General features: G+C 33.4%; 1 protein-coding gene across 1 annotated transcript; it reads right to left on the bottom strand.

Annotated features, from left to right (window-relative positions):
* Nucleotides 1-52: 52 nt before the first annotated feature.
* On the bottom strand, nt 53-933 carry LOC123657428 (H/ACA ribonucleoprotein complex subunit GAR1-like). Its single transcript, XM_045592974.1, has 3 exons — nt 922-933; nt 504-702; nt 53-312 (listed from the first exon to the last, which is right to left on the bottom strand). Exons 1-3 carry the CDS (start codon nt 931-933, stop codon nt 53-55), a joined length of 471 nt encoding a protein of 156 aa, XP_045448930.1.
* Between the last annotated feature and the right edge of the window lie 12,846 nt (nt 934-13,779).

Raw genomic sequence — 13,779 nt, 5'->3', positions numbered from 1 at the left:
GACCATATTTTAAACAGTAACATGTTTAGATAGTTTTATCACATATGTTATTTTATCCACGTCCACCTCGTCCACCAAATCCACCAAATCCTCTTCCACCGATTCCACCAAATCCCCTTCCACCAAATCCACGGCCACCGAATCCACGTCCTCCGAAACCTCTTCCACCAAAACCGAATCCCCTACCACCGAAACCTGGTCTTCCATATCCGAATCCTCTCCCACCAAAACTGGGTCTACCAAAACCAAATCCAGGTCTTCCGATTCCAATTCCTAGTCCACCAATAGCTATAGGCAGTGGGCGACGTGGATCTGAAAAGATATACAAAATTAAAAGCTTGTAATTCTTTTATATATAAAAAATCTAAATTATAAAATTGTATTTAAATTAATTTTAGCAGCAATACCTCTCAATTGTTATGTAGGAGTTTTTGTTTTTGTTTATTTTTAAATATGAAGGCATGGAATTAAAAAAATGAAAGTAAAAATGAAGTAGTACTTACCATATCCAAATTGCCTTTTTATCCTGATATGACTGGATTCTTTACTTTGGCCGGTATTCTTATCAGTATTGCTATATAGCGTTAAGTTATTCAATTTATTCAATGGATTATTACTATTATTTTTACTGGAGTGCTCATTCTCACTTTTTATGACAATGACTCCTTTAATAATTAAAAATATGAGTAACAGATTTTTGACCTGAAATTACATAAATTAAATTTGAACAATTCAATATTTATACGAAAGGGATGCTACCCTTGCTCTACTCCAACGGGCTAGTCAAACACACATCAACACACGTTTACATAAATTGTTATGATTTATAAATATATATAATAACCACAACCTTTTTGGCAAGGTAAAAAAATATATTACTACTAAAAAACTTTAGCATTAGAAATAAAATTAGAAACTCACAGTCATTTCCATTGTGATACGCCGTACAATTTATGTTTTTCAGTACAACTGATGTTTTTCTAATGTCAATGCTCTATTTATATGTTCGTGATTTAGCGTAACTACTTGTTAATTGATATGTATCATAGAGTTTTCCCTATTTGGAGATTTACTTTAGAGGAAAAATTGTCAAGCTATTGAAGTAAACATTAAATTACGCATCATACAAAAATAACAAATCTATTTTTAAAAGTAGGTATATGGAAATATAAAATATTGATTAATTTCTCACTAGCCTAGATTAAAAAAAAAAAAAACTGATGATCTCAGAGTGTCAACAAACTAGAAATTGCGTTATATACGTTAATAAATATATAAAGTAATTCCTGTGTCCTTTCACGCTTATTAAAATTGCACTCACATATAATGAAAGTAGAATGGAAGTGATTCCATAACTATATTATAATTGGTAACGAACAATATAAAAGTTGTTAAATCTTAATTTGTGTACAATATTATCACGATATAATTTATGTTATACGCTAATGGGTAATCTTCTTTTACAACGTTGAAGTAAAGGTGTTTTATTTTAAAATGAGGCCGCGCGAAGGAAAGAGCAATAGCTTTTAAAACCAGTTTTTGTTCTTCTATTCCTTGCGACGAACTTTCAGTATAGCAAAAGCATTTCTATGATGTGCATAAGCGCTATTAAAGTTTACGACTTCAGAGAAAAAAGTAGAAATGTTTAGAGTTTTCATGCGTAACTCCAGTACCTACATTCTTTTTACAAATACTGAGCTATTTATTTGATAAATAGAAATAAGTTTTGAAATTAAAGTGATTTTGAATTTTTCATTTTTAAATAAAATTTTATTAATATTTTGAAAATAATTTAATGTAATACGACGCAAATTCGTTTAATATTTGTGAGTTGTTAATTTGATTTCCCTATTAATTAATTCTTTGCTGTGTGATTACGGCAGTAAAGAATATAGCCCACCTCATCCCGTGGTTGTCGTAAGAGGCGACTAAGGGATAACACAGTTCCACTACTACCTTGGAACTTAAAAAGCCGTCCAATTGGCAGGATAACCATCCAACTGCTGGCTTTGAAATACACATGCCGAAGACGGGCAGCAGCGTCTTCGGTGCGACAAAGTCAGCAGTCCTGCGGTCACTAACCCAGCGTTGTGACTATGGGCAGAACACATGAGTTCACGCCATTTTTGATACGAACTTGTGGATTCCTATGTCCAGCAGTGGACTGCGATAGGCTGAAGTGATGATGATGATGAGTGATGATTAATTAATTCAAATTACATAAAATATTAACTATATAACGATATTTTTCATTTAAAAGAACAATAAAATATTATATTATGTTTATGGATCGATGTAGTTATATAAATAGAGAAATTTGTTTTTTAACTTTTAAAAGACATTTTTTAAAATATTTTTATATTTTAAATAGGGCCTTTCATTATTCGACTTCAATCTCCTTCGTGTCTCCTCCATTCTACGTGACATTGGCTAAATAATCCGTGGTACTGTGGCACTGTTGGAAGCTATTAATCTGAATAAAGTAAATGAACCTTTATACAAAGCACATTAAATCAAACTATCTGATAATATGTAAATTGTAAAACTGGTTTAATATAATATAGTATTTGTTACACAAAATTAAGCTTAGTTAAATTACCTAGAGGGTAGATTAATTTTTTGAATACAGTATATTTGACTATATGTTTTCTGACTAAATATTGTTTTATTTGACAGTTGTCGTGCAATATACACGTATAATGAATGTAATGTGGATAACTATTTACCTGCCTTTGTTGTCTAAGCGGTCGTATCAAAGGTTCGTCAATAGAAGTAGATATAGCGCTACAATACGCCCGAGATCTGATCCGGTTCAGATTACATAAACGATTGATTCGATTTCCTCGATTGTTCAACATGCAATATCTCGAGTTACCTCAAATGCTTTTGTATCTTTATGACTATTATTGCGAATGCCGTGATTTCGGTGAATGAGAAAATTTTAGTAATATATTTGTAAAAGTAGGTAAAATTGCTATTGAATTTAATGAAATCGTCGTATGTATTTTCATACGAATATAAAAATATTTGTATGAGTTATACTCAGATTCAGAAAAAGGTTACAGACTTACATGCATATAGGTACATACGTCGGAGTTTAATGTAAAACCATTTGATTGAAATAAAGCCCCAACTTTTATCGTAAATTATAACATTTTATAAATAATTAAACAATGGCATCTATTTAGTAAGCTCAGGTTCACATCTTTAATCATTCGCGATAACCGCTCACACTCATGTTATAAGTTCCACTTGTTCGAGTGATCCTCGATAGGTTAAAGTATAACGCGTGTTAAGTAATATTATGAGAATTGTGATTGTAAATGACGTAGTTGGATATAATGTACCTACTACTTGTTGCTTTCTAGCAGGGCCCCAAGTTTGTGTGTGCCCAACATGCCCTAAGACGGCTCTGCACATACCACAAACAGATATTTACCCAATTACAAAGTTCCTGCTTAGTTTTAGATATGCAGTTAATCAGTGTGATAAAATGAACGTAAGCAGTCTCTGAAACAACTTATTATTGTACCTACCAGTGTTTCATTACATATTTCGGAGGTTCACATAAATGTTTCAGTGAGCGCCGGCCGGAATATGAAGTGGTTAATTTGAATTCCGTCTCGAGCGTTCCCGGACCGATCCTGGCCTGCCCGTTCAGGATGTGCCACTTTTTATACTAATTCACTTTTTGTTCACTTCCTCTCAGAATATATAAGTGTTGTGTTTTAAACGAGTAAAGTATGAATACCGTGAGAAATAGGGTAATTTTAATTAACTACGAGTCATAGTCCTGTATGATAATCGACAATGTTATAGGTAATATGTTCTTGTATTACGATTTCTTAAGAGTTTCGTTCTAAATGTTGGTAATTTCAGCGTTTAAATATTATGTATTTTAACAAATTTAATTTTAATTCAATATTAAAAATAGTTAAAATAAATTAAGCATAAAGCTGTTATTGTATAAAAACATATTTAAAATGTAGATTCTGCTGAGAAGAACCCATAAAAAATCCGGCATGTTATGATTATTTTTAACCGATTTTTAAAAAAGGAGGAGATTCTCATTTCGGTTGTCTTTATCCATAAAAATTGTTAATACAAAAACAGAAAATAATTAAAAACTGATATTGATATTAGTATCAGTTAACTAAAAATTAAAAATTTAAAACTAAGCAGGAGATAGTCCTTTTGAGCATATAGCTGGTCTTAAGGTTGTTGGTAACGATGTGTCCTAGCTCTATCTCAAGGCACAGTACAACGCTTTATAGGAGCAAAAAACAACATAAGTTGGGCTACAATTCAATGTATTTTCAAACATGGTTTTTTTTTTGGTTTCCCAGCCCGTGGGTGTCAATTTTTAAATTAAAAAAAAAGATAAGCCATTTTAACTGACTTCAAAAAAGGAGGAGGTTACTCAATTCGACCGTATATATGTTAGTACCATGATAAAGAAACCAGAATCTGATGATGGGATCCCAGAGAAATCGAGGGAAACCCTCGAAAAATCGCATAAGTTTTTACTGGGTGCACTGATTTTGATGATTTTTAATTTAATCGAAAGTCGATGTTTATCATGTAGTCACATTTAAATTTCATCGAGATTTGATTATAACTTTTGGAGTAATCTTTGATAATGCGTATTTACTTGACTTTTTTTTTGTCTACCAACGTTGTATTACTTGTCGATGTAATTGACGTCGGTTTTTTTTTTCATTTGCCAGCAAACACAATTATTCTATTTGCAAACTGAGCCAAAATTTAAATCAGCCAATCAATATATCTTGTTATAATAAAAAAGTGTAGCTTTATAATTGTAATTTGTCCATTAGTTGTGTGTTTCAAATAAGTATAATACTTAGTTCATCAAATTAAGCCTACCCTAGGAATCATAGTGCTAAAACATAAAAAACAAAAATTTATTACGTTTTACACGTAAAGATCAGTCATGTAAATATAAAAAATTGTTATTCATGCCTCATCTCCCCGTATTTGTGTGCAAACAGAATAGCCGCTTCAAATATATCACAAACACCATTGAAGAGTCCTTGTGACATTACTCACTATTGTTTGTAAAGATTTGCCTGGCGTGTCATCACACCCGCTGCAACAATGTGCCATTTCCTCGAGTGTCACTCAACGGTGAATAGAACCCATTATAACCTGCCCCCTACATTTGAGGTGATCGTTACGAGGAAAATGAAATTGAATATTTTTACAGAAAAATATTTTGGCAAAAATAATGATTTTTTTTTTAAATTTCAAATATAATTATAAAGCTCTGTATTACTGATAGCTACTACCCATATTTTTTCTTGTGTGGTAATAAAATTGCTACCGTGAAATATAATATTTATTCTTGTTGACTGTTCAACAATGTGTAATACAATTGTATAATACTCAATTTATGTATGTTATTTTTACTTGTTTTACTAAATTTTAGCCAAATATGAGACATAAATATAAATAAATATCTACACAATACACACAGTCGTCTGTTCCTAAAGTAAGCAACTTAATGCTTGTGTTGTAGGTAACAGCCGACTGGTATAGCTACATATATGTTTTTTTTTTCGATATCCATAAGGCCTGTAACATCTTGACAGATGATTTAATCAGTGTCTGTGTTATTTATGCGACAACGCCGTTCGTGGCTTAATAAGCCAATCCGTGAACGACATATTTGTCCACATTTTGGACACGCATATGGGGGATTCATCGGTGGAGGAGCCCCCTCGCGATTGTGTCTCTTGGCACGCTTTTGAGCCAGGTCTTCGAACCAGGTGCTATCGTGGGTTTTGCAACCCGTGAAGATGGTCTTCCGCCACTCATTCATAGGTAGGCCAATAGGTACGTATTTATGATTATTTATAGCCACATATAACTAAAATTTTCCTTTGTAATAAACGTTTGAATTGGAACGTTAAGGAAAGAAAAATGTTTGCCATAAATCGTGTAGGTATGTATTTTCATTATAAAGTATCACTTCTATTTTCTTATGTCAACACCATTTTATTTTTTTATATCTGTGCAGTTTATTCCTTATTCAGAGTGTGTTCTTTGTGACAAAGCAACATCTTTGCTACGTCTGCGGCAGACAGAAGAACAAGATGAAAAATATCCGCCTTTTAACTTGAATTTTAAGCTGCTGGCTGGTTTAACTGCGTTCCTTTTGTGTGAAAATATCCTTTGTAAAGTACTATAAGTATAATCAACAATATTGTATATAGTTTATAATGTTTTAGGTTTTATAATGTTTACATTATTGTAAAAATAAGTGTCTAAAAAAATTAACAGTTACATTTAGAGACTATCATTAAAAATACTGTATCCTAATATAAGAAAAATGTATTGTATGACCGATATTGGATAAACCACAAAATAATAATTTTGAGAAAATAACTTTATTTCGTATGAATATATTTTGGATTGCAATAACATAGAAGTGACATTAAAAACGAACCAGTAAACGCTATCCAGTCTCCTTGTAATTAAAAAAAAAAACCTAAAATAATGTTGTTTATATATAAAAATAATACCAACTATCAAATATCGTAAAACAGTTCAAGTTTTTGCTGCTTCTTACGAAATCTAGCAGAAACGATACAAAGTCAGTTCTATATTGATTCCTTATGTACATTTAGACTAAAATATAATTCCCATATATGCTTCATCCTGTAATATCCCACTACAGGGCATAGACTTCTTTCCTCATGTAGGAGAAAGATCAGGGCTTGATCCACCACGCTGATCCAATGCGGGTTGGTGGATATATTCCCTACTATGAGTAACGATCGCTATCAGGAGTACATGATAACAAACGGGACCGACGGCTTAACGTGTTCTTCAAGGCACGGTGGGGAGACCCACAAGGACAGACCATGGAAAACACCTATATGGCCAATACAAATGTTTGTCATGTGCGAGGATCGAACCCGCAACCGCCAGCGCAACAGGTACAATCCATGGCTGTGACCGTTGCGCCAACGCGGCGTCTGCACATATATTGCACATGCCACAACAGCAGCACGGAACCAGTGATTTCATCAAACTAAATGTTTACCTACTATAAAATTGATAATTCTTTTTATCTGGCTTCAAAAAAGAAGGAGATTCTGAATCCAACTCTATTTTATGTGCGTTGCCCTATAGCTTTTTATTGGGTCTATTGATTTTGATGATTCTTTTGTTAACCGAAAGCAAGTTTTTGTCGCGTGTTCCCATTTTAACTTGATCAAGATATGACGACTACTTTTTGAGTTGTTCCTAACAATGTGTAGTTTATTGAGTGTTTTGCTGACTACCTACGTCGTATTACTTGTCGAAATAAATGAAGTCTGTTTTTTTTAGTTTGTGAGCAAACACAATTATTACAGTGTATAAAAATAATTTTGTAAGTAATGAGATGGTAATAAATAAATAAATAATAAATAAATATCTTATAACATACACACTCGGTCGTCTGTTTCTATGTATAGTAAGCAACTTAATGCTTGTGTTATAGGTAATAGTCGACTGTTATAGCTAAATATTTTTTTGATAAATATAAATATTACACTTAAAACTCAGGCGGGAATCGAACCTGCAACCCGCGGAGCAGAAAGTACTACAAAGCACTACAAACTGCGCCAACGGGCTAGTCTAATTTAACTGAATAACTTAATTAAAATAATTTTGTAGCTTGTAATACTGTAGTTTAAGCACAATGCTTAATCTACAAAATATTCCACAAATTAATTTAACGTATTTTGGAGTGCATATTTTAGAATGAAGTCAAGACTTCATTAATAAACTTCAATATTATGTCAAATTAACGTTTAATACAATAATACAAAATATTCTGTTGTAAGTAATTGTAAATATCCAAATCATTGTATTATTATAGATTTGGTAAGACCTTGAAACCTATTACATCTCTATTAAATAAAAGAGGAACACGTTTTATTTAATACAGAAAGTGAACTCAAGCTGAGATTTGTTTACGGTCACAACCTCTTGTATCCACGGAGTAACTTCGTTTCTCTTCTCAATATAATTTCCCGCGCGGGACTCGTAAAATGCATTTGCGGATAAGTGAACTCCGTATTGTTTAAGCTTTAAAGTAAATAGTTAGTTCCACATATTTATTTCGTGAACGCTACCAGCATACAGAGTCGCGTCGCTGACTTCTTAAAAGCGTAGTCGTGTCGCTCGAAAGTTTTTCAAGCCACGTTCCCGGTTGTATTGCGGTGTCTACAAACATAGAACGAGGATGATGCGATCTATCTTTTTGTTTAATACGGAGATAATACGATAATGAATCACAAAGTATTTTTGAAATTATATTAAAAATATAGATGGATTTATTTATTATTCTATTATTGATATATCTAAATCTAATCTAATTTATTTATAAATAATGTAACAACCAACCAATTTTTTGTAATTGTGAATTAGGTAAATTTAATTTATAGAAGGTGGGTTTTGGTGTAAAAGCAAAAAAATAATTTGGAAACAAACCCACGTTTATGCGATTTTGCTACATAGATAAAAACACTGCTTGTTGATTATAGAGTAAACTCCACTTTTAGATTGTGCATCAGACGACGACATGAACACCAGATTCAAAGCTGTTAATTCAGAATTACAACTACGGAAGACAGCGTCCCATTTCGACTAGCCCGTTGGCCCAGTTTGTAGTGGCCCCGATTTCTGCTCCGCGGGCTGAGGGTTCGATTCGCATTGAGAATAGGCGGCTGTGTGTGAATTTTATAAGATATTTATTTATTTATTCATTTATTTGCTGCAAAATTAATGTGACGTTGGTACAAAAATAAACGCAGATACATAGATACTTCTTAAAATAAACGAAGTGTTTTTAATTTGTCTCAGAAACATTCAACAATTCTTCAATTCTTCTTTCCTATAAATCTTTTGTGTAAAGACATCAGCCAGTTACAATTTTATAATGTATAAATATAATGTGATAATGTATATATAAAGGTTACAGGATATAAGGTTGTAGTTAATATCTCATAATGTTTTAGCTATCTTGTATTTTTAACCGACTTCAAAAAAAGAAGGAGGTTACTCAATTCGACCGTATATATATATATAGACGGGATGGGATCCCAGAGAAATCGAGGGAAACTTTAAAAAATCGTAAGGGTGACTAGTAAATTTAATCATGTTTTCATTAAGTACTATAAAGCACTACTATTTAATAAAGGTCTGGAGTCGATCTGATGATGGAGAAGAAAGATAGTCGAGGGAACTCTTTAACAATTTATAGCAATTACCCGATTTTTGAACTTAATTCGTTTTTATTGATGAGAACTTTGCACCTGTATGAGTTATAAGTGCCATTACAGTCTGATGATGGAGACAAAAGATAGTCGAGGGAACTCTTTAACGATTTATAGCAATTACCCGATTTTTGAACTTAATTCGTTTCTATTGATGAGAACTTTGCACCTGTATGAGTTATAAGTGCCATTACAGTCTGATGATGGAGACGAAAGATAGTCGAGGGAACTTTTCAACGATTTATAGCAATTACCTGCTGTGTGATCATCTGTGTCGAAGGACCAGGTTTGATGATGGAGCCTATAAACACTCGAGGGAATTTCTCAACAATTTACAGCAGTTACCTTTTGCTGTTTGACGACCGCTTTGACATAATGGTGTATGTGCCTTGTCGGTGGCGCCTAAACACTGACGTTCGCGGGTTCTATTCCCGCTCGGAGTGGATATTTATGGTTATACAAATATTTATTTTCGGTCTAGTTGTTAATCCTTGTGGTTCTCCTAACCTAGCCTCAGAGAACACGCTAGGCTGTCAGTCCCGGTTTTTATTACGTACACCTGATAGCGAACTTTACTCATAGTATGTCGACGCGTTAGCGCAGCGGTCACAGCACCGGCTGTTGCGCTGGCGTTAGTGGGTTCAATCCCCGCGCACGACAGAGATTTGTATTGGCAATATAGATGTTTGTCATGATCTGGGTGTTTGTGCTTTTGTATTGTGTATGTTTCCGAACCCCCGACATAAGAGAAAAAGCATCCTTGTTAGGTCTACCCATCACTAAAAATTGTAAAATAAAAAAATTTTTAACAAAAAAAACCGACGTCAAAAAGGAAACTAAAAAGTGAAAAATAAATTTACTTAGTACAAAGTAATTCGTATTTTGATTTAGTTAATCAGAAATGATTAAATAAATATTTTATAATTTTGAAGTTGGTGCCAAGTAAATACTACAACAACCTGGCTACAATAACAAATACAAACAACACACACACAACAAACAAGTACAAAAAATATTATTAGATATGTCAAAACAATAACAGAATAATAACAGTATTCAACCTAATAGTCAATGAAACAAATTATGAAAGAAAACTGAATACAACTTACGAGTAGATACTAGAGTAGTTATTGTTTTACTTGGCACCGACTTCAAAATTATAAAATATTTATTTAATCATTTCTGATTAACTAAATCAAAATACGAATTACTTTGTACTAAGTAAATTTATTTTTCACTTTTTAGTTTCCTTTTTGATTTCGGTTTTTTTTTGTTAAAAATTATTTTTTGTTGGTAAAGAATACCATCATTTAAATGCAAATCGTATTGAAATCTGTTTGTAAATTGTAAATAAGAGTTGTTAATTTCAAAGTGTTATTGTTAACACTATATTACCAACTTTTTCAAACACTGTGGAAACCCCAAACACATGAGAATGAAATGTCATTGTAAATATTTGCATTAGAAATCTTGCAAGTCTCGCTCACGTTGATGGCATGCCATGACAATTATAACCACGTTATAAATAGAATAAATATATTATGGAGAATATCAATGACTACTGACTATACATAATACCCAATAATAAATATACGTTCTTATAACCAAAGCTACTGAAGACTTTCACGGCAACTAATTTCAACTAATTAGTTGCGCGTGTCGAAAATTTGCAGCATAAACGGCTGTATCTTTTTATTGCCTTAGCTTAGAAGTTTGATTCAATAAGGGTTGAGTCACTAAGGGACAGTAGAACTGAGTATTTGATATGAATTTCAGCTTGACACCTCCACGTGTTCCTAACAAAAAGGGTCTTAACAGACAGACGGACAACAAAGTGATCCTATAATGGTTCCGTTTTTTCCTTTTGAGCCTTGACGGTGTGTGCGCGCATCGTAAAAATTACTCTCGTCATTTTTCCCTAACGCGCAAAAAAAGGATAACTTTAAAAATTTATAATAAAATATATATCTTTGCAAACATTTACTCGTATATTATTTTCCTCGTTATCTTGTCCAGGGCGTCCAGTTGATGGCGCTAACGGAAGGCAGAGTTGGTTCGGTGTCCCTTCCGAATCCTTATCTCTGTCATGGTTGACGTAAAACGCATTTGATGTGTCAACTCTATTGATTTTATATATTTGTAAATAATTTATCTAGAATTTATTGAGGTTATACAACCAATACAGTTATTTGATTATGCAATTTCGAAGTATTTCTTGAAGTGCCAACACATTTAAAAGTATTTTCTAGTTTATATATTAATAATATTATAATAATTTAACTGTTAACATAACAAGGGTAATAATTATTTATACTTACCATTACCACATAGATTTTGTATTCTAGAAAAGTATATAATATACAAATTAGGGTAGACCGAGGCGAATCGGCTCACTTTTTCTTTGAGGTTGAGCAAATCATACTAAAGTGTTATATAATATTATTTTTATTGATAAAAACGTAAGAAGTAACAATCAGCTATGAAGTAAACATTTGAAAACTTAAATCATACATATATTCTCTTAATTAGCTATTAAAAACGAAAAAAAGAAAAATATCCGAATCGCCCCAATTTTCGGGGTGAATCGGATCGTACACAAAATGTAACAAAATTTTAAGTTTCTTAACACTATAGCTTTGGAATCGCTGAAAACTTAATGATGAGATCAATTTAAATTATGGGCACATAATTCACATATATATGGTCCCCTTTCCCCCCCCATATCAGCACATTTTTCGTGGCACCATTCTTCGCAGGCATTGCACTGAATCCAATCCTCTGTTGGTGGATGAACGAATATTTCGGAACAGTAAATGCAGTGCCACTCTCTCTGTTTTGCAGATGGACTCTTAATTTTTATCGCAGGCTTTGCTTTATTCTTCATCTTCTTTAAAGTATTTTCTTTGCCTACAGCCTTTTCCTTATTTTCCTTGATTTTATTGTCTACCTTAAATTTCTTCTTTGTTTCTTTTTCAAGAAGAGCAGTCTTACTCTGAGGTGATGTTAAATGCAAGACCGGTTTTGAAACTTTACGAATTTTTTTAGAGGGAATTGGCGACTTTAACGGTGATGGAAGAATTTCTTTAATTATTTCTGCACAGGTGGGAGGCTGGGCTTCGTGAGCTTGTTGCGAACTTGTGAATGGCACTATATTATCAAGTGGTTTTGTATTTGTGGCTTGGACTTGTACCATTATTTTTGACTGCACTTGTTCTACACTTGAGGATTGGTCTTGTGGCTGCACCTGTTGAAAACTCTTGGATTGGACTTGGGGCACTTGACACTCTCTCTGTTTTGTTGAGGAACTCTTAATTTTTATCCCAGGTGTTTTACTTTTCCTGGGGTCCGGTAGCGATTGAAATGTTGCAGCCACAACTTAAAAGCTTCTTCGGTGACCCAGCCCTTTTCTGTCATGGCAACTTCAGTGCCAGGTGGCATACCTAGGAGAAAATCGTCACGTTTACGCACACCTTTGAATAAAACAAATGGAGGTATGTACTGTCCTGCTGCATTCATACAGGCTAGAACGGTTACATTTTCACCTCGTTCAACAGTGGTCATGCTAACAACATCTTTAGCACCTTTTTGGGCTATAATGTTGGGTGGACGATTACTAAGCGGCATCCCTGTTTCATCAACATTGTATATACATTCAGGTCTTCCTCTTAAATTGTTGTTATCTACTATTGTTTCCAAAGTATTAAAGAATTCTGCCACTTTTTCTTTCTTCATACCATCAATCCTTGCTCTAGATAAACCCTCCGGCTTCCGAATAGTTAATTTTTTATTTCTTCGCATGAAGCAATGAAACCAGTCCTGGCCAGCCATTCCAGCGCTTCTGTTAAATTTGTGTTGTATATTTTGCTTTTCTGCGAATTCAAACGCGTACTTACGTACCGCTTTGGGTGTGATTCCAAAGCCACGACTTGCCAAGTGCAATAGCCGGTCAGCTATCTTCTGTTCTGCTTCATCATCTAAAACTGGCTGTCCACCTCGACGTTTAATAACGCCTCTGGATAAATTAACTCTTCTTTGTAAGCTCGTGTACGGCACTTCGAAAATCTCCGCAGCCTTACGTAAGGTCAACACCTTATTCTGGACCTTATTTACAGCCTCTGTCATTTTTTCTTGAGACCACTCTCCGACGTTAGTCTTGTTTTTGTACGTGCGAACCATCTAGAATGGAAAAAATATGAATCAATAACCTCAAACATGTAATAAATCAATTTAAAAGTGTGATCCAATTCGCCCCTGATGATATGATCCGATTAACCCCATAATCAAGACTTTTGAAATAAATATTTTAGACGTTAACCTCTAAGATCATACTTAAAAGCGAATTGGTTCTCTAATATAGACACCTTGATTAACAATATAAACCAATGTAGTTGAGTTTTAACACAAATCGTAATATGACACAAAGAAATCGTAAGTACGTACCTTAGATGAGCGTAAAAATTGCGACACGCACAAACGACCGAGTCGCTAATGA

Source organism: Melitaea cinxia, chromosome 10, assembly GCF_905220565.1.
Source record: "Melitaea cinxia chromosome 10, ilMelCinx1.1, whole genome shotgun sequence".
Taxonomy (NCBI): Eukaryota; Metazoa; Arthropoda; class Insecta; order Lepidoptera; family Nymphalidae; genus Melitaea; species Melitaea cinxia.
This window is presented reverse-complemented; position numbering and strand designations above follow the sequence as displayed.

Coding starts and splice junctions, on each gene's coding strand:
- LOC123657428 (XM_045592974.1), bottom strand. Junction 313..503: donor AAAAAGGCAATTTGGATATG/GTAAGTACTACT, acceptor ATATCTTTTCAG/ATCCACGTCGCCCACTGCCT.